The sequence below is a fragment of the Hylobates moloch genome, unplaced genomic scaffold (assembly GCF_009828535.3).
Source record: "Hylobates moloch isolate HMO894 unplaced genomic scaffold, HMol_V3 SCAFFOLD_1, whole genome shotgun sequence".
In the NCBI taxonomy this organism is placed as follows: Eukaryota; Metazoa; Chordata; class Mammalia; order Primates; family Hylobatidae; genus Hylobates; species Hylobates moloch.
In genome coordinates, this window is record NW_026652276.1 from 13614405 (window position 1) to 13639097 (window position 24693).

At 37.0% G+C, this 24693-nt stretch overlaps 1 protein-coding gene across 5 annotated transcripts in view; it reads left to right on the forward strand.

Annotated features, from left to right (window-relative positions):
- The window catches only part of SPHKAP (SPHK1 interactor, AKAP domain containing), a 194594-nt gene that overhangs the window by 47037 nt on the left and 122864 nt on the right, over window positions 1-24693 (forward strand). For 4 of the 5 annotated variants that reach the window (XM_032754081.2, XM_032754077.2, XM_032754084.2 and 1 more), the window contains one exon: window positions 3387-3492. The exons of the other annotated variant lie outside the window; for it this stretch is intronic. In XM_032754081.2, coding sequence (XP_032609972.1) covers window positions 3387-3492 — 106 coding nt within the window. The remainder of the gene's footprint in view (window positions 1-3386; window positions 3493-24693) is intronic. 5 annotated transcript variants of the gene reach the window in all.

A 24693-nucleotide genomic window follows, 5' to 3' on the forward strand; every position in this document is an offset into this window, starting at 1 on the left:
GTGCATAAAACGTACTGTAGCAGGTTGTCTATCTAAAGCCATCAATAAAAGTGCTTCATGGGCAAATAAGTACTTTTCAAGGCTGACCTTTTAGTTTTCTCTATTTTTACATTACCCCAATTTTGGACCTAACCATCTCTGCCTAATTTAGATGTGATTTCCTTCTAGAGTGACCAGAGGCTGTTGTTGAAGTGCTTTTTGGCTTTTTTTTTTTTTTTTTTTTTTTTTTTGAGATAGAGTTTCGCTTTTGTTGCCCAGGCTGGAGTGCAATGGCGCGATCTCGGCCCACCACAACCTCTGCCTCCTGGGTTGAAGCAATTCTCCTGCCTCAGCCTCCTGAGTAGCTGGGATTACAGGCATGCACCACCATGCCCAGCTAATTTTGTATTTTTAGTAGAGATGGGGTTTCTCCATGTTGGTCAGGCTGGTCTCGAACTCCCTACCTCAGGTGATCCAAGCACCTCAGCCTCCCAAAGTGCTGGGATTACAGGCGTGAGCCACTGCACCCGGCCTCAAAGTGGTCTTTCTACGATATTTCATATCTGGAAGAAGCAGCCTGAGATCTGTGTCAGCCTTTCTTCTCAGTTTGCCCATTTCCTACTCCTGCAGTCTCTAGCCCTGTGAAAAGTCATGGGAGATGTCTTAGCGTTGGGCATAAGTCCAGGGATGGCCTGCATGGAAGGGATCTACTAGCCCATCAGAGCTGCCTGGAGGACACAGTAGCAACAGGACACAGAGCTGTGGGACCCTACATCCTGTCTCCCTGAACTGCACACAGGGCCTTCGCTGGCTCCTAGAAGGAGTCATATAACTTGACTTAGAGGTCAAGTTTTTATAGATCAAAATTAGCTTGGTGCATGGCCTTATCTTCCACATGTAAACTGTTTAGAACCTAACAATGATAGCTGTTTGGCCTTTTGGTAAAAGCCAAACTGTCCTGTGGACAAGAAAGCATTCAAAGAGATGTCCACGCTTGGGTTTGAAGTAAGTGGCAGCCTAAAAAGTTATAGGCCCACATGGTAGGAAACCTGTAAAGATAGGGGCTGAAAACTTAGGTCATCTCTGATATTTCGCCAAGTGACTTCCAGAGCTATGAGGGAACCACAGACTTTAGTCCAAACATGTCATTTATAAATGATGAGGCTAAGACTCAGAAAGGCTAGGTGGCAGAATAGGTCGGGATTGGCAGCCAGGAAATGGAGCTAATTTCTTTTTCTTGCTTTCTTCCTCTGTTTCTTTCCTTCCTTCTTTCTTTCTTTCCTTCCTTCCTTCCTCCCTCCCTCCTTCCCTTCCTTCCTTCCTCTCTCCCTCCCTCCTTCCTTCTTTCTCCCTCCCTTCTCTTCCTTTTTCTCCTTCTTTCTTTCTCTTTCTTTCTCTCTCTCCCTTCCTTCATCTCTCTCTCTCTCCCTTCCTTCCTTCCTTTCTTTAATTCTTTCTTCTTTCTTTCTCTTTTCCTTTCCTTCCTTCCTCTCTTCCTTCCTTCCTTTTTTTATCTTTCCTCAGCTAAGCAAAGATAATATTGGTGTTATCCTTTCATGTACATTAGGTTCACTCTAGCCCTCAAGTGACAATTGCTCAAAAAGTAATATATAAAAAATTTTAACAAAACAGATTTTATTTGAATTACTCTGTGCAGATTTTGCCTGAATCTATGATTTGTTACACAGCACAGTCAGTGGTCATTTTTTAAAATGTCATTCCATAATAATGGAAATGCCAAAAGACTATACTAATGCCCTGTTTGACTTATGGTTAATTGAAAATTGATTAATTTAGTGCTTGAAACATGAGAGTTATAGGTTAGTTAGAAATAAATTGTTTATTTAACTGATCTTTTATTTAGCACTTGTTTTAAGAGAAAACATCTACATGTTGCATTGAAAATTTTATACAGAACTATCAGATCATACTCCAAAAGTACATGTTCCATGTGGTCAACAACAAAAATTAAACCTATAGACTTAAGCTATCAGTAAATTTTAAAAGTCCAAATTATTATATTTTCAGAAGAAGAATATTTAGAAATGCATATAACATTTAGTTTTTTTTATATTTACATGAGGTTTAATTTTGAGTTTCCAGTCATATTATTTTAAAAGTTTGATAATAATTTTCATTTTTATCACATGTTGAAAATGTAGAAGTTATTTATTTATTTATTTATTTTTTTGAGATGGAGTCTCACTCTGTGGCCCAGGCTGGAGTACAGTGGCACCATCTCAGCTCACTGCAACCTCCGCCCCCCGGGTTCAAGCTATTCTCCTGCCTCAGCCTCCCAAGTAGCTGGGACTACAGGCGTGCACCACCATGCCCGGCTAATTGTTTGTATTTTAGGAGAGATAGGGTTTTACCGTGTTGCCCGGGCTGGTCTCAAACTCCTGAGCTCAGGCAATCCACCGGTCTCGGCCTCCAAAAGTGCTGGTATTACAGGCGTGAGCCACCATGCCCAGCCTTTTTTGTTTGTTTGCTTTTGTTTTTTTGAGATAGGGTCTCACCCAGGCTGGAATGCAGTAGCGGGATCTCAGCTCACTGCAACCTCCACCTCCCAAGTTCAAACGATTCTCATACCTCAGCCTCCTTTGTAGCTGGGATTACAGGCATATGCCACCTCACCTGGCTCATTTTTTTTTTTTTGTATTTTCAGTAGAAACAGGGTTTCACCGTGTTGCCAGGCTGGTCTCGAACTCCTGATCTCAAATGATCTGCCTGCCTCAGCTTCCCAGAGTGCTGTGATTACAGGCATGAGCCACCGTGCTCAGCCAATTTTAAATATTTTTAAAATATTTATACAGCTCTGTACATAGTCAAGCCCATTAAGATTTGACACAGATAGGGGAAGGGATATAAGTCTATAATTTTAGAGACAGAGAATTTGAGGAGCTATCTCCAGCCACAGGAATGGTAAAGACATTACCTGCATTTTCTAAAGTCCACATTTTTTTAATGGTACTATTCTGAGTCCAGACTAAAATTATATTTTACCTCCATTTTAAAAAATAAAATGAATATTTTGTTATGTGTTGGTGTTTTCAGAGCTGAATTAATGTGGCAATTGAGAAAAATTTATTTGAGTTTTAAAGCTGCTTGCTTAAGAGAAGATGCTAACAAGAATAGTAGTCAGACAGATGCAAAGATGTCCATCAAAGCACTGTGGAAGGCATTGGGCTGCACTTTTATGGTCACAGTAGGATCATCTGTAGTGGTTCTGCTAATTAGAAAAGTGTATGCAACAAAGAAATGTCCATTTCAGCAGGGGGATTTGCAGTGTTTAATGCAATCTGAAAAAGATGATTTTTGATACACCACATTGTGATTTATTTATTATTTATTTCCAAATATAGATATGACTCACTGGAATGTGTTTTTGTGTTTTGGGTCACAAACAGCAACTTGGAGTCATCACGGATGTATGACGTTTTAGAACCGCAGCAGGGCAGAGGCTGTGGCAGCTCAGGAAGCGGCCCGGGGAACTCCATCACAGCCTGTAAGAAGGTAACCTTGCCCTACGCCACTTTCTTCTTGCCAGTTGAACTTGAACATTCGTTTAATTTGAAATTTTAAGCACTCTTCCTAAAGTAGAAACAACAATAAAAACAAACAACAAAATGGTCCACGGTTTGCTTTCCCAAGTAAGCCTTGATAACATTAAAATTTTAATTCATGGAAATGATGAGAAAATTCAGGCATAGAAAATTATAAGCCTCCACTGCCGTACTACTCAACCCAAGACTTTTCACCAGTAGTTCTTCTTAAACTTAGCCATAAATAACAGTTTCTTGCATCTCCTTTCAGAAAAATGTTCATGCATTTTGAATGACTCAACATATTTTATTAAGTTACTAAATCTGTATCTAAGAAAACTTTAGGGCTGTTTTGCTTTTGATATTTCCATAAAACAAAGGGTATGCTGGTCTTATTTTATTAAGAAAAACAGAATTGTATTTTCTAGAACATAGACTTAAGAGCTGATAAAAAAAAAAAAACTATGCTCTAAGACACTTGCAAAAACCCTTGAACAGCATAAAATCATAGAATTTAACTACCTCATTTTTCCAGCCAATCAAAACTAAGGCCCCAAAACTTGAAGTAGAATGCCCATGATCCTGGTTCCCCATCTAATGCTTTTGTCACTATTTGATGCTGAATTCCAGGGAAGTATATGTTTCTTCTCATCCCAATTCAGAAGCAATCACACTGAGTTATTTCATTTATTGCAAAAATATTAAATTATAAAAAAACTTATAGATGTAAATTAACACAAATGCTGTTACTAAGCATATTGTTATGTGTATGTATTGTGTATATATGTAATATACATTATATGCATGCATATATATACACATATATGTATGTATATATACACATATATGTATGTATATATATATACACATATATGTATGTATATATATACACATATATGTATGTATATATATACACATATATGTATGTATATATATACACATATATGTATGTGTATATATATATATATATACACATATATGTATGTGTATATATATATATATATACCCAGTTAAGCAGCATTAATAATTCTCTGCTTGTGTGACTTTTGTATAAGTTTCTAGTCTTCAAGTATTAGAAAAATTAATCTGTACTGAAAAATATACTTATTACAGAAGGTAGAATTAAACATAATTTTACAAAAGTATTTGCAACCATTCATTCATAACCAAATGTGAAAAAACTGTCTAATTAATTAAGGATTCTTACTAGCACATGTTGTATGCTCTATTATTCTTTCTCCTCTTATAAATTCTTACAAAGGAATTGGTGCTATAAATTCCACTTTTTAATGCAGGGAACTAAGGCACTATAATTCAAAATGATTTCAAGTTATTCATAAAAGAGCTAATAGTTTATAAAACTATTTATAAAAGAGGTCTCCAAGCCTTAGGTATACTATGTTGAACTCTATAACTCCAAATTATAAATGCTTCATCATATGCTGTACATTTTACAGAGCTAAATAACTTTAGCTTATTCTAATTTTTTAAAATACGTATATGTTTATTGATACAAGGTTGTGTGGTATTTAAAAGAAGAATTGAATCCAGAATGCCTGAATTTAACAGCCAGTTTCATCATTATTTGTGTGATATTGAGCAAATGACTTTACTTCATATCTGAATTTCCTCATGTGAAAATTGAAGAAAATAGTATTATCTATTCTGTAAGATTGAAGCAAGGACTCAATGAATTAATAGATGTGAAATGTTTATAGCAGTGCCTGGCACACTTCATGCACTCAAAATAAAGATCCCTATCACTAATATTACTCTACAGAAGAATATTATCAGCAAGCATACAGTCACAGAAAATAATTCCATATAGGTATTACCATTCCTAGAGAGTTAGGGATTTATGATCTGTTATCTCAGCTACAGTTATTTCCCTGGAAAAGAGGTGGCCACATTTATTTCTTTAAAAAAGAAATCCCATCTAGAAGCTACTGAACTGAAAGGGCTGTTTGGGCCTGGATGTCTACTCAGAAAATTAAAACTGGCGCTGGGCACGGTGGCTCACGCCTGTAATCCCAGCACTTTGGGAGTATGAGGCAGGCAGATCACCTGAGGTCAGGAGTTCAAGACCAGCCTCACCAATATGGTGAAACCCTGTCTCTACTAAAATACAAAAGTTAGCTAGGCGTGGTGGCAGGTGCCTGTAGTCCCAGCTACTCGGGAGGCTGAGACAAGAGAATTGCTTGAACCCGGGAGGTGGAGGTTGCAGTGAGCCAAGATCACGCCATTGTACTCCAGCCTGGGTGGCACAGTAAGACTCTGTGTCAAAAAAAGAAAAGAAAAAAATTCAAAGTAAAGCTAATCTTTAATTCTAAATGACTTCATTAGCAATATATATATATATATATATATATATATATATTTGCGTGTGTATACATATGTTTAAATGTGTGTATGTATACATAAACATATACATTTACAAATAAGAATGTAAAATTTTAACATAATCTGACTCATTTCACAATTATTTCTGGAATAACTACTGGGAAATTGAACCATATTGAATTGTCTTTTTTACAGATCACAAATGATCAAACATAGGCAATTTTTAATGGCCCAACCTAAATGCATTCAAAACTCTGTTAGATCTTGGGGAGAAATACAAAGATAGATCATAAATGACCCTCACCCTTAATGAATTCACAGCACGCTTTGGGATATAATACTGGTTTCTCTCATAAAAAGTCATATAATAATTCATAAGTTAAACTATTATGTGAGATAACAGGCATTCCTTATTTTACTCTACTTCACATTATTGGACTTAGCAGATAATGCATTTTTTATAAAATGAAGTTTTATGTCAATCCTGCATCCAACAAGTCCATTGGAACCACTTTTCCAACAGAACTTGCTCACTTAGTGACTCTGGGTCACATTTTGGTAATTCTCTCAATATTTCAAACTTTTCATTATTATATCTGTTGTGGTGATCTGTTACCAGTGATCTTCGACGTTACTATGGTAATTGTTTTGGAAGCCATGAACTGCACCCAAATAAGATGATGAACTTAATGAATAAACGTGTGTGCTCTGACTACTCCAAGGACACGCCATCTTGTTACAGGCTAATGCAGCTGGTAACTTTAAGTGACAGCCAATGCTCATTTACTATTCCAAAAATCCTAGGGCCCCTATGTATTATGCTAAATCTACTACCTGGGTTCTATAAATGGAATAACAAAGCCTGGATTACAGCACATCTGTTTACAGCATGGTTTACTGAATATTTTAAGCCCCCTGTTGAAGCCTACTGCTCAGAGTAAAAGATTCCTATCAAAATATATTACTGCTCATTGACAATGAATCTCATCACTTGAGATCTCTGGTGGAGATGTACACGGAAATTAATAATGTTTTCATGCCTGCTAACACAACATCCATTCTGCAGCCCGTGATCAAGGAGTAATTTTGATTTTCAAGTGTTAATGTTTAAGAACTGCATTTAATAAGGCTATAACTGTCATAGATAATAATTCCTCTGATGAATCTGGGCAAAGTAGGTAGAAAATCTTCTAGAAAGGACTTACCATCCTAGATGCTATTAAGAACATTTATGGTTCATGGAAGAAGGTCAAAATATTAACATAAACATGAGTTTGAAAGTTGATTCCAACTCTCATGAATGACTGAAGGGTTCAATGCACGTAGTTGAAATAACAAGAAAACTGTAATTGAAAGTAGGGCCTGAAGAATGACTGAATTGCTGCAATCTCCTGATAAATCTTGAAGGAATGAGGAATTACTTCTTATGGAAAGAAAGTGGTTTCTTGAGACGGACTCTACTCCTGGTGAAGATGCTGTGAACGTTTTTGAAATGACAACAAAGGATTTAGAATATTACATAAACTTAATAACACAGCAGCAAGTTTTGAGAGGATTAACTCCAATTTTGAAAGTTCTCCTTGGGTTTAATGCTATCGAATAGCATTGCATGCTCCAGAGAAATATTTCATGAAAATAGAGTTCGTCAATGTGGCAACGTTCACTGTTGTCTTATTTTAAGAAATTGCAACATCTACTGTAACCTTCAGCATCCAACACCTTGATCAATTAGTAGCCATCAACCTGGAGACAAGATCTTTCACCAGCAAAAAGATCACAACTCACTAAAGGCTCAGATGATCGCTAGCGTTTTTTTAGCTACAAAGTATTTTTAATTACGCTACATACCTTTTTGGTTATAATGCTATTTCACACTTAATAGACTAGAGTATAGACATAACTTTTATATGCATTGGGAAACCAAAAATTTTGTGAGTCCCTTTATTGTGATATTTGATTTGTTGTGGGGGTCTGCGACTGAATCCACAATATCTCTGAGATGTGCCTATATAAATCCATAGAAAACAGATATTGTTTTCATTAAAAGCTACAAGCCAAGATCGTCCTTATATCTGCAATAGACATCAGCAAGTTCAGCAGAAGGTACTCAGAAGGATGATCAAGTTTTGAATTTAGAAAGAGAATATACACCCAAACTTGGAAAGGGCTGCTGCAAATTAATGAAGAAGTCAGTACCTTTCCTGGTAATGTATTTTTTAATATTTATAGCACATTCCTTTCATTTCAAATATTCTGTCAAGCTTACATAATAATTGCTTTTAAAAGACAATTTAGTAACTGTATATGCCACCGTGGGGCTGTCATTGCTTACCCTCTCTTCAAAAGAGTAGTTCACCAATGTTTTCTTCTTCTTTGTATCCAGAACAAAAGCACCCAATAAAAAGTCATTTAATATTGAATGGTTTTATGCCTTTATTGATTATTTTGTTATGAAATAATATTGCAAGCTAATTCTTTACAATCTTGTTAATCACAGATTACAGAACAGAGAAAGTGAAGGTCCGTGTGTTAAATGCACATGCAATGTATGTTCTGTACAAAAAAGGCAAAAAGAACAGGGACAGTTACATCTGAGAAGTAGCAAGGCAGTCCTGATAAATCACCACTCTTCACAGTCAATCAACCTTCACTGAGAGTAACATGGATAATTGAAATCTGTCGGCAATTCCCCAATCTCATTTCATGTAATCGTGTCATCTTTTTCCTCATCAAATCTTTTTATTAGAACTGACATATTGCTAAATTAACCGGTGGGAGAAATAAAACAAGGGCCCACAAGAGAATGCATTAGTTGGATAATCAGCCTCCAGAAAAATTGCAAATAGACTGAATTCCTTTCACATGTTTCATAGTGAATCTCTAAGGGTTTCGGGAATCCTACCCAGACACAATTGCTTGTGTTCCTCAAATTTCCTCTGTAGTATTGGAGAAATATGGTCCCGGGAAGCCGCAGCTCTGAAAAAGCCATAGCATCAGGAAAGAGACTTTGGTGTGCTTAGGGAGGAACTCTTCAATATATATTTTTGGTAGTGAGAGATGGCCTTTCCCCAGAGCTAAGATGACCATTTTCATATACTGTCCTGGTATTTTGTTAATAGACCCCCATTTGCTCTCAAAAGTGCTTTGGTGTGCAAAATAACTTATATGGTCATCCCATCTCTGGCTTCGGAATTATCTTTTCTCTCCCTCTCTCTTTTTTAAGAGGTAGGAAAGTTAGATAAATTCACACTGAGGTTTTAGTGATTGCTTAATGGAGTGATGACAAATAAATTATGTTTGCTACTACTATTACCCCCCTCCCTTAACTGACATTGATAATTGAGCCTACTGAACCTGGACATGACCTCAGAATTCTACTTATTACAAAGCTCTAAACAAACACTTTCAATCCATCCAGGTTGGAAAGTGAGCTAACCTCTATGTCACCCTAATTAATGTGCACTGAGACACAGGGGCAGTTTTAACGTATGCGACATGATTTCCCAAAATAATGCATTTAAAATTATAGAATCACAAAATATTACAAGAAAAAATGGAAAAGAGCTGCTGGGTAGGGAGCCCTAAAGTTCTCCCCCTAAAATCCCTTGAATTATATTTAACATAAGCATTTTCTGATGCCCCCATCTCATACAACCACTCCTTTTTGTTGTTGTTGTTGTTGTTGTTGTTGTTGTTGTTGTTGTTGTTGTTGTTGAGGCATATCACTCTGTTGCCCAGGCTGGTGTGCGGTGGTGGGATCTCAGCTCACTGCAACCTCCGCTTCCTGGGTTCAAGCATTTCTCCTGCCTCAGCCTCCAGAGTAGCTGGGATTATGGGTGGACGCCACGACATCCAGCTAATTTTTTTTGTATTTTTAGTAGAGATGTGGTTTCACCATGTTGGCCAGGCTGGTCTCAAACTCCTGACCTCAAATGGGCCACCCACCTTGGCCTCCCAAAGTGCTGGGATTACAGGCATGAGCCACCATGCCCAGCCCAACCACTCCTTCTTATAAGACAAATACAACCACCATTGCTAAACTGAATCTTAGGGATTTTACACTGAATGAGCTAAATGATTACAAGTGGCATTCTTTTATATTTGTTTAAAACTAGGTGAAAATTCTTCCTAGTCTCTTTATAATAAATAAAAAACTGTTATCTCCAGGGCAGCATTGGGATGTTGTGTATCAAACCTGGACTTGGAATTGAGAGACCTGAATTAGATCCCAGATTTCTCTTCTCACTATATATGCTTGGGCCAGTGATGTCACCTGTCTGACTCAGATTCTCTAAGGCTAGTGTGATACTTACATACAAAAAGGTTTGTGTACACCATTGGCACATAGTTGATGCTCAATGAATATTAGTTCATTCCAAATAAATAATCTTTTAGACAAGGGAAATATTTATTTAAATGAAATTTAAAAACGGATGTAAATGTAGCATGCAATGTGCCTCCATTATATTAAGTATCTGTTAGATTTTCCTTTCCTCTGAAAGCATTATATTCAGTGTCACATTTCCACAACAGCTGGGCATTTTCAATCTATGCTTTACTTAGACTGAAAGTTTGCTATTTGGGATATAGTGAAACCGAGTCTCTGCGTAGGATTCATGTGAGGAAAAACTTGTTGGAGAAAAATCAACACCTGGAATATCCTTCTCTTTTCATGTCATGTTAATTAAATCCGTCTTAAACTTGGACTTATCAAAGGTGGCAGACTGAAAACACTTCAGGTTCCCAGAGGCAGAGTTTGATCTTAATATGACATCTAAACAGCTTTTTGAAGTTTCAAGAGCATTCTTGGCCATGATTCCCGCATTTAAACAGACTTAAATTTGCTGTCAACAGTGGCAAAGATATATCTGAAGAATGACAGAGTGGATGTCCCTGGATGTTTCATTTTATTCTGCAAAATACACTTTCATCTAAGCTCATATCTTTTTGATAAGATGTAATTAATGAAAGCAATTTAATTAATGTGTTCAGGCACAGGCATACAAATCGGAAGGCTTTTTCACAGTCTGATCCATATTTCTAGAGACATTTTTTTATTATACTTTAAGTTTTAGCGTACATGTGCACAATGTGCAGGTTTGTTACATATGTATACATGTGCCATGTTGGTGTGCTGCACCCATTAACTCGTCATTTAACATTAGGTATATCTCCTAATGCTATCCCTCCCCCCTCCCCCACCCCACAACAGGCCCTCAGGTGTGATGTTCCCCTTCCTGTGTCCAAGTGTTCTCATTGTTCAATTCCCACCTATGAGTGAGAATGTGCGGTGTTTGTTTTTTTGTCCTTGTGATAGTTTGCTGAGAATGATGGTTTCCAGCTTCATCCATGTCCCTACAAAGGACATGAACTCATCATTTTTTATGGCTGCATAGTATTCCATGGTGTATACATGCCACTTTTTCTTAATCCAGTCTGTCATTGTTGGACATTTGGGTTGGTTCCAAGTCTTTGCTATTGTGAATAGTGCCACAATAAACATACGTGTGCATGTGTCTTTATAGCAGCATGATTTATAATCCTTTGGGTATATACCCAGTAATGGGATGGCTGGGTCAAATAGTATTTCTAGTTCTAGATCCCTGAGGAATCGCCACACTGACTTCCACAATGGTTGAACTAGTTTACAGTCTCACCAACAGTGTAAAAGTGTTCCTATTTCTCCACATCCTCTCCAGCACCCGTTGTTTCCTGACTTTTTAATGATTGCCATTCTAACTGGTGTGAGATGGTATCTCATTGTGGTTTTGATTTGCATTTCTCTGATGGCCAGTGATGATGAGCATTTTTTCATGTGTCTTTTGGCTGCATAAATGTCTTCTTTTGAGAAGTGTCTGTTCATATCCTTCGCCCACTTTTTGATGGGGTTGTTTGTTTTTTTCTTGTAAATTTGTTTGAGTTCTTTGTAGATTCTGGATATTAGCCCTTTGTCAGATGAGTAGATTGCAAAAATTTTCTCCCATTAGGACTTCATGTCTAAAACACCAAAAGCAATGGCAACAAAAGCCAAAATTGACAAATGGGATCTAATTAAACTAAAGAGCTTCTGCACAGCAAAAGAAACTACCATCAGAGTGAACAGGCAACCTACAGACACATTTTTATTAGTCAGAGTTTTATTGTTCTTGGACAAGAGCCCCACCAATACTTCTGAGAAGCTAAGAAGTACTTTCACTGTGTTTCAAAGCTAGATATTCACATGATGGAAAATAGATATAATATTCTGTATTTGTAGAAGCTGTTTCTCCCAAAGAAGCAAGGACTTTAAGTACAAATAAATAAAATTAAAGAAAGATCAGCATTATTGAGCTTATTCACATCTCTATAGAAGGAAGACACAAAAATTTCCCCCTGGGGTATAAACCACTCTCAAGTCTCAAATACTCTCTTCTGATCTAGCAGCCTGTCAGTGGTCTTCAGGCTGGTTTCTGATACCAGAGAATGGCCTAGCCAATTTTTGCAAAACAGCTTGATGTTCCGTTTTATCACCATTCTGCAAGAGTAATCAGAAGCATTGAAGAAACGGGGATATTTTTAAGAAAAGAAATAGAGAATTATCCTACTAAAAGTGACATTTAAAGAAAGCTAATCTGATCGTTTTCAAGAGAATTCCTTAAAACAAAGACAGCTTGCAATCTGGGATCTCAGGAGGGGAATACTGGGTGGGGATGGGGAGAGCAGAGGGGAGGGGAGGTGGAACCAGTGTAGGGGTAGTGGATGGAGAGAAAAAGAAACCTGGGGGAGATACATTTGGCAGTCAAGATCAGGAGGACTCTGGCCGTAAGGGCTGAACAGGAGAATGACTACTTAGGCTAAGATGTTTATGAGTGGTGGTACATCTGAGACCATTGGGAAGGGGGCACTGGGAGACAGAGAGGAGAAGCCATGAGTTCAGATTCAGCCCAGTTGCATCGAAAGAGCCAGCCACAACATTCCCTCTGGAGGCAATTTCATTCACCATCTAAGGAAACTTCTGTATGCCCTGAGCCACATCAACATCAGGGTTGTAGGGTTGTACTGAGGACAGAATGCAATAATAAAAGCTTTGATTAAGGGCTCATTTTCTCTTCCTTCAGCAAAAGCAGGTCAAGAATGGCTTCTCTCGCCTTAAAGGCAACCATGTCCACAGAGAAACAGAGAGGTGGACTGCCTGTGTTGCATGGTGAGCTCATCCTCTAGAAGATGTCAATGTGGTGACCCTAGGTGGGAAAATTTTAAGCCACAGGTTATGGTTGTTTTGCAGTTTGAATACAATTCAGCTTCTTATTCCCAGTCAGTCTGTTTGAGGACTTCTCTTCTGGACTCTGAACTCCACCCACTTCTCATTGCCTCCAGCAATTTTTTCTATACAGTGGTGACAGTCCAACATGCCAGCCTCGTTCTGTTCTCTATAGCTCAGTTCCTTGAGCATCCTTTTCACTGCGTGTGAAGAGCCCCTGGAAGGAACCTGCATGCTTTTACTTTTTTATTTAAAAAAAAAAAATCAAAAAGGGGGACTCTGAAAACTTAAAATAGCTTAGAACATTTTGTGGAGTTGAGGCTGATGCTGCACTGCTGGAAGTAGGCAAGTGATCTGTTTTTCTGAATTCCTGTGGTCATTACCCCAAGCCTTTTATATATTATGTATTAAATATACTGTCCAGAAACACAACAGGTTTACATTGAATATATCTAATCTGGCATTAAAAATTCTCCTTTTTATCTTTGAGTACTTAAAAAAAAAGACTAGCCAACCCTGCTCCCTAACACTAGCCTCAAGGTCTCCTCTGTTTTCTTTCAGTCCCTCCTCTAAGAAAAGTTCCCAGCATAGTAGCCTGGAGTAGACACTGCATTCCCCACCTGTCCTCATAGCATCCGTCTTTCTCATATCCTGCCAGACTCACCCTCCTGGTTAGAGTGCCAGTTTTCAGTCCTGCCAGTGTCAAAGTGGGAAGGAATAACATGGCTCAGATAAATTGGAATACCTCTCTACAAGGGACCTTCTGGCTCATGATCCCTTACAGTGAGCCCTCTCTTTTGCACACTAACATTCACTAGGCACATCTCTGCCTCTTGAGAAGGGAACTCACTCTGAAAGACTCGTATCAGGGCTCATATTCTCCAGGATGGAAAGCATCCAAGAAACAGATATATCCCTTCACAGACTATGTGCCCATCTGCATGCATCTTAAAAGGCAGTTGTTTCCTATAGCTTTTTCCCAAGAAGAGAAGAGTCAGAGAAAAGAGAACTGTCTCCTTTTTATTTTATTTTATTTTGTTTTATTTTTGTCTTGCTCTGTCACCCAGCCTGGAGTGCAGTAGTGTGATCATGGCTCACTGTGGACTTGAGCTCCTGGGCTCAAGCAATCCTCCCACCTCAGCCTCCTGAGTAGTTCAGACTATAGGTGCAAGGCACCATGCCTGGCTAATTTTTTGTTTTTATTATTTTGTAGAGACAGGATTTCACAGTATTGCCTGGTCTTGAACTCCTGGCTCAAGTCATCCTCCTGCCTCGGCCTGTCAAAGTGCTGAGATTGCAGGCAGGAGTCACCGCAGCCAGCCAGGTCACTTATATTTTAATTGCCACAGTCCAAAGGCATGCACCAATACTCAAGAGATGTGTGGCCATTAAATTATTTGTCCCTTTGTCTAGTGGCAAATTCTGCTCTACCTATACTTTGCATACCAACACAAAATAATCCAAAGTCAATGGAAGGCTTTCATGCACTTCATATACTTTCCTACGTGTGTGTTTCTTCTTATATTTTCCTTCTCTTAACATTAAAATCACATTCCCTTCACTGATAGTATAAATATTATAGCATCATGCTGACTCTAAATAACAATTAATCAGCTGTCCTCTATTTATGTGTCTAACTTGATTCTGCTTAAACCATTGCTGATCATTCATAAATTATACTATATTTGCATTTCCTGAGTGTATCTGTTTTTGTAACTCTTGCATTTTATACTTGAGGCTCAAACTCAGTTACTGCATTCGTGTGGATAAAGCTCTGATCAACTTTCAAAGCCTTCTTCAGCCAGCTGACATCTGTGTGATATGACAGAAGTAGTGTGGCTTGATACTTCTTTTCCAGTCCTCATCAGTTCCCAAGCTCTAACTCGTCCTCTGTACTCTTATTCTTTTGACAACATTAAGATACAGTGTAGCTTCCAGTAATTGAGTGGCACAAGAAAAATAGGGAGATATCTGAGACTGTACGGAAGCTATGCAGGTCATTTCTTGCCATCTTAGAATGCATCCTGACCCAGGGTAACATACAAAGTCTCTAAATTACATATATGGTGACATAAATTTCCAAGAAAGGAGGGCTTTTATTCATAAAGCATCTCCATTTTGTGCTCAACTTACATCCTTATGTGATATTTGTCAGAGATAAATGCTCCATAAATCAGTGTAATCCGTATTTATTTACCAGAAGCAAACTTAGACCAGGTATATATTGCAAAAAGCATTTCATAGATAAGGACTCCCCTACTAGAAAAACACAATTAGTTTATCTGAAGGTCATTCATTTGTATGTTTATCATGAGATGACAATTTTACCTTTTCTCTTCTCTGGTAGACTTCCCTCCTACCCCCCTTCACAGTAAAGGGAGAGAATGAATGGTAGGCTCACTAATAACCATTTCCTTCCTAACCCTTCCAACCAATCATACCTTTGATCTGGTAAATTTTTCTTGATAACGGAGAATCATTTTGTTCTAAGAGCTAAAAGAACTCCATTATTTTACAATACTTTTAAAATAATCAGTTACAAAATTTCTAAATTTTCTTAGGTGTCAATGGTATAATGCATGAATGCTTTACATCCAACCAAATAGAATTACAGAATATGTCATATGAATAATAAAATAATATTCATACTTTGGAAGTGATTTCTCCTTTTTGTCAAAGGAGGCTAATACTCAAGGACTCAGGCAGTCATCCAATAAGACCATCATTAAGAGAAAAATGTTATCCTAACATTTAATTAAACCTTGTGAGAAATAGAGACTAACTCACTCAGTTTCTGATGCCAAATTTTTTCTTCCACACAATAATTTTATTTCTATTTTCTTTTGTTGCTTCTTCTTAGTAGTTCAGTGTGCTTTAAATAGGCATTTCACAGTTTCCCTGTGAAATAATGGAAAACTATTTATATCCCAGAGTAGAAAACAAAAGACTATAGAATTCTCAGAAAGTTTGCTATGGCGTAAGCTAAATCGGCATGAAGTTAAATGTATAAAATTACATGAAACCTCCTGACTTCTAGTCCAGCATAAGTGTGTGTGTGTGTGTGTGTGTGTGTGTGTGTGTGTGTGTATACTAGGCTTTTAAACTATTATAAAATATTTAAGTCAGCAATTAAGCATTAATTAAGCCGGTGACTAAACTTTGCAAAATTATACTAAAAATGTTTTGTAGACTCTTAGAATGCTTCAGGACATTAAAGAATATCTGGCCCAGCGCAGCAACGAATTTCTTTTCATCTCTGCCTAGGAGGCTGCTCTGCCCTCAGATGGGAGTGTGGCTGGCTTCTCACTTCATTCAGATCTCTGCTTAATGTCATCCTTAGAAAGTCCTGCCAGACATACTTTCCAAAATAGCATCCCTTATTTCCTTATCCCTTTGTCTGGCTTTATTTCTTTTCATAGTAGTTTTCATTATCTGACATATATGCTTATTTATAATTTGTGTGATTATGATGTGTCCTCCTACAACAGAATGAAAAGGAAAATGGTTTTTTTGTTGTTGTTATTCTTGTTTTGTTCACCAATGCTCCAGTTAAATAAACAGCGCCTAGTACAGACAGCAGGTGCTTAACAAGTAGTCGAATGAAAGAACGAATGAAAACTTAATATGGATGGCATTATCCTTGTTTTATAATAGCATTCCAAAGCTAACATTAAATATAGAGTCTAACTAATACTTTTGAATGTGATATGAGCCAATATGGAATCCATGCTTAATTTTTTATTTTAAAACTATCTTCAAAAGAAAAAAGATACCTTAAAATGGAAAGGAAAACAAACCACAAAGAAATACCACTATCACCTGTTAGAATTACTAAAATAAATGTAAAAGCAAAAATTGACAACACCAAGTACTGACAAGGATAGGGACAAGTTGGACTCTCATACCTTGCTGGTGGAAATGGAAAATGGTAAACCCACTTTAAAGGACATTTTTTCAGTTTCTTATAAATTTATCATATGACTTAGTAATTTCATTCTTGGGTACTTACCCAAGAAAAGCAAAACCTTAAATTTAGATATAAACCTGTAGGTAACTGTTTATAGCAGCTCTATTTATATTTGCCCCAAACTGAAACAACCCAAATTTCCTTCAGCTAATGAATGGCTTTAAAAAAAAACTCTGTGTATCTCCATAGAATGGAATGCTACTCAGCAATAAAAGAAAACAAACAACTACTCATGCACATGATAATATAGGTGAATCTCAAACTTATTATGCTAGAAGAGAGAAACAGGTCATAAGAGGCTACATATTATAGGACTCCATCTGCATAACATTTTAGAAAAGGCAACATTTTAGGGATACAAATCAAATCAATAAATTAGAATAAGGCTGTAATATTGTGTAGGGATACAAATCAGATCATATATTAGAATAAAGCTAAAATATTGTCTTTTTATCTCTCAGTATGTCACAGTTTTTTCCCTTAATTTGTCACAATTTTTCACTTATTCAGGTCCTCTTTTCAACGCACCAATAAAATTTTGCAATTTTCTTTATTCACCTTCTACAGAAAAAAAAAAAGGAAAGGAAAGAAATCAGATCACTTGTTGCCAGAGGCTGGGACTTAGGATACATTTAACTGAAAGGAGAAGGATGGATTTGAGGAAGGTGATGAAACTGTTCTATATCTTGATTCGGCTGCTGGTTACACAACCATGTGCATTTTTCAAAACTCATAGAACTTTACACATGAAAAGTGAATTCTGTAGGAATGTGGTATCTCTATCAAGAAAATGTTACCTGGAGTAAAGATGTCATTATGTTGCCAAGTGAATAGGTCAAAGTGTCTTGGTACTTGCCTTCATTCCAATCATCTCTTCTCCATCTTCACCATTCACTATTCAAATCCAATGAGCCACTCACATCGCAGTCTTCTTGTGTAAGAAAATGTAACTGAGTGCCCTAGAAAGAGCCTAGAACTGCAACGGGAGCCTGCAGAGTCTCCTCTGAGTGATGCCCACGCCTCTTCCAATGGGTTTCTCTGGCTTCCTTTATTTTACTGCTCCTCTTGCTTTTTCTCTCCACATCTCCAGCACACATTCATTAATACTTCGTGTCTCATTCGAAAGTTAACATCACACTGTCCAAAGTTATCATCAAGTATAGAGTCTAATAAATGTATTCAAGATATGTTGATAAGAGATTTTGATGTCAAACAGCAAGCAGCTGCTCTGTACCAATGGCATGTAGGGAGAAAAGTGTGGGACACAAATTGAATACGTATATACTTATATAATACTCATATATACTGGGAAGCATGCACCTTCCAATATTTTGAGGAAGAAATTTTGTTTGTATTACAAAGACTTTACAAGAACAAAGAAATATTTATATTGGGACAGGCTCAGTTTCAGTTATATCTTGAGGGTTGGGGAAGAACATTGATGAAAACTTCAGGAAGCAGGTGGAATGATATGAAAAAAAAAATGTGTGCATCATAAAGGCTATATGGTAGAGCTGTTTATTAAACCCGTGGATTATAGCAGAGCATTTATGGAGGGAGATAATCTGAGACAAAGCCTAGGAACGTCTAAATTGGGCAAAATGCAGTATCTTAAACATTGGAGTTTAGTCACTGTTCATCAAAAGATTAGCAGGAGAGAGCTGAATTAGAATCTATTCTGTCTTGAATGCTAGCCTATTGTTTGGCAAAAAGCCCATAAAACTTTGGGCTCACCCACAGCAAATATTATCCTTCTGTCTTGTTTTGCAAAACCTAGCTTAGTTTCTGACAGGATTAGAAGGTCCTCAGTCATATTTATTGCCTCAGTCAGTTAGTCAATTGAAGTTAAAGTCTTATGAGAGAACTATATAACATTAGTAATAATATTAGTAATAAAAATAGCTACTCTTTGTGAGCACTTGAAATAATCAGATACTATATGCATTCATTATTTCTAATGTCTACAACAGATTCCTCATTTTGAGTAGAAATACCACCCTCATTTTTGGGAAAACTGAGTCTCAAAGAAGTTAAGTGACTTGCCTTGGGTTGAACAGCTAAATAATGGAAGAATTAGAATTTGAAACCAGATTTGTCTTCAAAGCTTACATTTTTATTCTTTATTTTGGTTTTAGTAAGCTAGATGGATTTCAGAGATAAGGAAGATAGAAAGATGAGAGAATTTATACAATACAAATACATATGACCTTTTTGTGTGTCCAGACTTCCCTAACTTCCTTTCTCAAGTATCATCTCTGTTTTAGTTTGTGAGAGCTGCTATCACAAAATATGCTAAACTGTGTAATTTGCAAACAACAGGAATTTATTGCTCACAGTTCTAGAGGCTGGAAAGTTCAAGATCAAGGCGACAGCAGATTCAGTGTCTGATGAAGGCTCATTCTCCATAGATGGTGGCTTTTTGCCATGTCCTCACATGGAAGAAGGGCAAAAAGCTTTCAAGCTTTTTTTTTTACAAGGGCACTAATTCCATGCATGAGGGCAGAGCCCTTTAAACCTAATCACCTCCCAAAGGCCTTACCTCTTAATGCCAACACATTGGGGATTCGATTTTAACCTATGAGTTGGTGGGGCGGGGTGGGAAGAGAGGAGGACATATTCAGACCATAACAATCCCCATCCCTTTTATTCCCTATCACTGCACTATGTTTATTTCTTCATGATACCCACCACAGTGTGTAATTAAGTGTGTACTTCAATGCTCCTTTATTTTCTGTTTGGCTCCCATGCCAGATATTAAGTTCCATAAATATGGAGATCAGTTACATATTACTCACTGTTGTATTACCTGGAGAGTAATCCATGGTATGCACTAAAAAATTGCTATTTTTAAGTAATTGAAAGAACTTAAGTAATTGCTAATTGTTAAGTAATTTGCTCTCCAAATTAAACTTTGGAGAGCAGACTATAAGACAGGAAATAGATAAAGAGATGTTCCAGATAGCACCGAATTTTCAAGCCAGGGTAACTGGGAGAATTGTCCTGACATCAACTGCAAATAGGGAAGTCAGGAAGTCAGGTTTCTTTCAGGCACTGGAAGTGGAGAAGGAGGTAGTACGTATGTAGACATGAATAGTCCAAGGTGACAGCAAGAAATCCAAAAGTAATAACTAACAGGAGTGCGAAAAGCCAAGCTCTACAGAAAGGTTAAACCTGGAGCTACAGATCAGCGAGTCATCCCTCCAGGTGGTAATTAATTCCCTGAGACTCCGTGAATGATAAGGAGATAAGGAAAATGATTGATGGGAGTGGAAAGACCAACACATTGATGACCAAACTATAAGGAATACTTATATTTACAGCACCTGGGGAGGAAAACTAGCTAAAAAGAGAGACATGTCATCTCCACCTGCCCTGATAAATCCAGACAACACAGATCCACCTTTCAACGCTCTAGTCAAGGGCAAAGCCCTTTGCCATCCCTTCCCCCAGGGAGAACTGACCAGTCCATCCTTGATGATAGCTGACCTGGATTGTCATGGATCAAAGCACCAGATTTCGTTTATCACAGTCAGGGTGCTTGTTCTTTCTCTAGTAAAGTTATCCCTCAATATTCTCAGTGCTCACATCAGAAGAGCTCAATGAGCATTGGTTGACTGACACTGACTGAAGGAGAGTAGGCAAGCAGGAGGAGAAAAATGAGAATGGAACATCACAAATAATAAATAAAAGAAGAGGAATTGTCAAATGTTGTGAAGATGCCAAGAAAACGTTCAATGAAACAGATACTGTCTAAATTTTCCTGCATTTCTGATACTAATAGCAACCATGTATCAATTGCATACTCTGTTGAGGCTAGCCCTTTACAAACATGTTCTCATTTGATCCTTAGAATAAACTTCTGAAATGCCTTTAATTATCTTCATGTAATAGATGTAAAAACTAAGTCCCACAGAAGTTAAACGACTTGCCCAAGCTCATTCAATAAGATGAAATGGGATTTAATTTCAGTTCTGCCTCCAAACCTCCATGACTAACCACCAGTCACTGTCTTCTCCAATTTAAATTACTTAAAAAATATTAAGACATTGTTCAGTGATGTTTGGGGCTGTGTCCAGGTTACTAAGAGTCTATTTCTCCCTCTCTGTCCAATCCATACTAAATTTCTTCAACTTGGTTCTCTATATAAAAAGAAACATAACTAATGTAGAGCAAAAGGATCTTCCTAACCTTATTTACTGAACTCATGAAATTTGAAAAGAAAATGTGCCATTATTATTTCAAATTTGTGAACACACAAAACATTCATTATTAGCTCTTCATCTAAAATAAGTAAGTCGGTAACTAAAAATAGCAGATAAATAAATGAGCCGTTGAGAGCCTGGTGAGTTTTTCTCCTTTCCTTCTCGGAAAGCGACTCTCTCAGCAGGGAGAATATATTCATAAAGCTTTGAAATTGTTGAATTCCCAAGCACATATTCTTCCTTCAAGCATTCTTCTTTTCCTGATGATTTGTCCAAGCCATGAAACTAAAAGCTTTTCGCAGGCTAAAATTGCTTTACATATGATGCTAAGTGGTTTACTGAAGTCTGCATTTTCATTCTCTTTTGCTTATTTGGCTCTCAATGCATACTATTTGAGAAAGGGAGAGGGAGGAGGAGCAAAAGAGGAAGGGAGGAGGAGACTTACATGATATTTGGTATAGAAGTGGCCTTCAGATCATTTGCTTTAATTGTTTACGAAAGGCAAAGGGAGGCCGGGAGCTAGTGGACTTAACTACACAGTTAACAAGGAGTCAGGACTGGAATTCAAGCCTCCTGAACACACCTGAGCTGAGAGAGAGAGAGAGAGAGAGAGGGATGGGTAAATGCATAGACTGGGATTTGGTAGAACCTGAAAATGAGAAGCCATATAATTTCAATGGAACACTGCCTCAGTGGAGGCTCTAATGTCTGGAAGCCTGACTGAAATTCTAGTTCTGCAAAAACTAGATAACTTATTGATCCCTCTAAGCCTGGGCAAAGGAAATAGTAACCATGATGATAGCTAATGCCTATCGGGCACTTAGGATGCACCAGGCACTGTTTTAAGAACCTTATCTATGTTAGCCTTGAGAATTTACCTCACAAACCTAGAGATTTAATTCAGATAATAGTGTAGGTTAGAGCATTAGCCCAGACAGTTCTCAATAAATGTACTATTATTTGGTCAATAATTAAAGAATATAAATATAAATATAATGAATCATCTAAATGCTAATGAAATTTTTGGAAAAATATATCTTATTTTAATTATTGATATAATCAGATGAACTAATTCTTAATGACGATAAAATTAAAATTTTAAAGTTGCATTTATGTGGCGAATGAATATTCTCACCAAACAAGAAGCTCTCGTCCAAACATTTCTTCTTAAGCACAGCAAGATTTAGGTTTTATTTTCAATTCCGGTTCCTTATTCTGCTGTTTCTGTTTCTTCTAAAGCAAAGATGTGCTTTAGGAAAGATGCACAGCATCCCAGGGAAATGGAAGAGTCAAATGAGAAATCTTTCTAGAATTTTTCATTGAATGAGCAGGTCTCTAAAGCACTTCACATTTTCCTCACTTCTAGGATAGGACAGAGCAAGATCTTTGTATATTTTTAGTTATTTATTTTTAAAATAGGTTCAAAAAATTAATATCTTTAAAATACCTGCTGAGGACTCGGCAGATTAATCTGTCTGTGCACGTTTCTCTGTTAGAGAAGTTAAGTGCAGGTGAAATCCCACAGGTAGCCAGCTCTTCTCCCAGCTAGTCTCATCTTCAGACAGCCCCTTTCATAGCTCTGGAATCTTCTCAGTGGGAGGTTTCAGACTGATGACTTTTGGCAAGTCCCCCTCTGCCTGTCTGTGTTTCACCAGGAAAATGTACCCACCCAGCACACCAATTTTCTGAGAGCACCAAGGGAATTGTATTTTGAACTCTGTCACCTTCCTAAGCCTGATACCGATAAGTGACAGTTGCTTTTCTCTGTTGAAATATTTTGTTGTAACCATGGTATTACGTGTCCTAAATATCTCAGAATGTAGACAAGGTGCAGGATATAATTTTGAGTAGTGAGCTCTAGAATGACTACGAAGTGATTCTTAGTCAGAATATTTGTTAAACTGCATTGTAAGACATTATTAACTACTATATTCATTTGATGCCTGTATTTTGCACTTGATCTTAGCCAAAAGGCTGAGAAGCGATGATGCTTGTATTTTAAATCTTTAATGTTCTTATGACGCAGAGTTAACGAGTGTTTTGTTTTACTGATGGGTGTTCTAAAATCTAGGGATCACAGAAAGGCAAGGAGCAGAAGCATGATAACATCAGTTGGCTTCAAGATAACTCAAGTAGGTGTAAAATCATCCTTTCCTTGGAGAAATTAAAATACTGATAATACTTGCCAAGTAGATTAATTACATTATATAATTTACATCACAAAAAGTTTCCTCTCTTTCAAGAAAATTGTCACCTCAGAATTTCATTAATGGAAAACTAACTAAAGTAGAAGTCCATAAGAAAATGTAGTTTTATTTACAAAAAAAAAATAGATGCAGATAAGATTTTGGAAACCTACCCCGAATCATACCCATTTGTATGGGTATATAAGACAGCCCTCTTCAGTAATTTCACATCCAAAGTCAGGTGCTGAACAACTTGGGGCAGAAATTCAAATCTTTCTGGGACTCAAGGTCTTCATTTTCAACCTGAAAATTTCTGTAAAGATTCGTGTCTTTAAAATAATTCCTACCATATAGCGTTGCAAAAAAGATTAAATGAAAAAGTAAAAAAATATATATATATATAGGAAAATTTTAGCACAACTTCAACATATTCTAAGCATGCAAAAATAGTAGCTGTAACTATTAATACTACAAAATGCATAACTAAAATTACACCTCAAACCAGAATATTTGCTAAAGAAAATTTGCCATCACACATCTGAAATATTTTCAGTCCTGTCATTTCAGACAGAAGGCATCCAATGTTCTATTCTCCTTTTCAGCCACCTTCAAATAGTAACAGTAAAACCCAAGTTCTGAGAGAATAGCTTACCGTTTCCATGGCACAGTGTTTCCCATATATCATCTCACTGAATATCCTCAGTGATCCCATCAGGTGAGTAGTATCCACATTCACAGCTGTGGAAACTGAAACTCAGGGTTTAAGTCATCTGTCTGAGGTCATCCTGCTACTAATGACCAAGTTAGGATTTCAACCCAGTTAGACCACTGATATTGCTGCTCTTAAACTCTGTTCTATGCTGGAAATAAAAGGGAAAGGCATGTGAATGGCATAAAGTGAATATGGATTTAGAGCTTTTTCTGCTTTAAATAAAGTTCATCTAGGTCAATGGTTTTCAATTTTTTTTAACTCAAAATTCTTTTGCACTCAAAATTCTTTTGCACTATAAGAAAAATATTAGGGACCTCAAGAAACTCTTGTTTATATAGATTTTACATATTGCTAATTTCCATATTACAAATTAAAGCTAAGAAAATTTTTATTTTATTTTCAAATAATAAAACAGAATTTAAATTAAATAAGAATTTATTATTTGACAAAATAATTTTAAAATAATAATAAACTCATTATCCTATATAACATATTTTTAAGAAAAATATTTGTTTTCCAAAACAA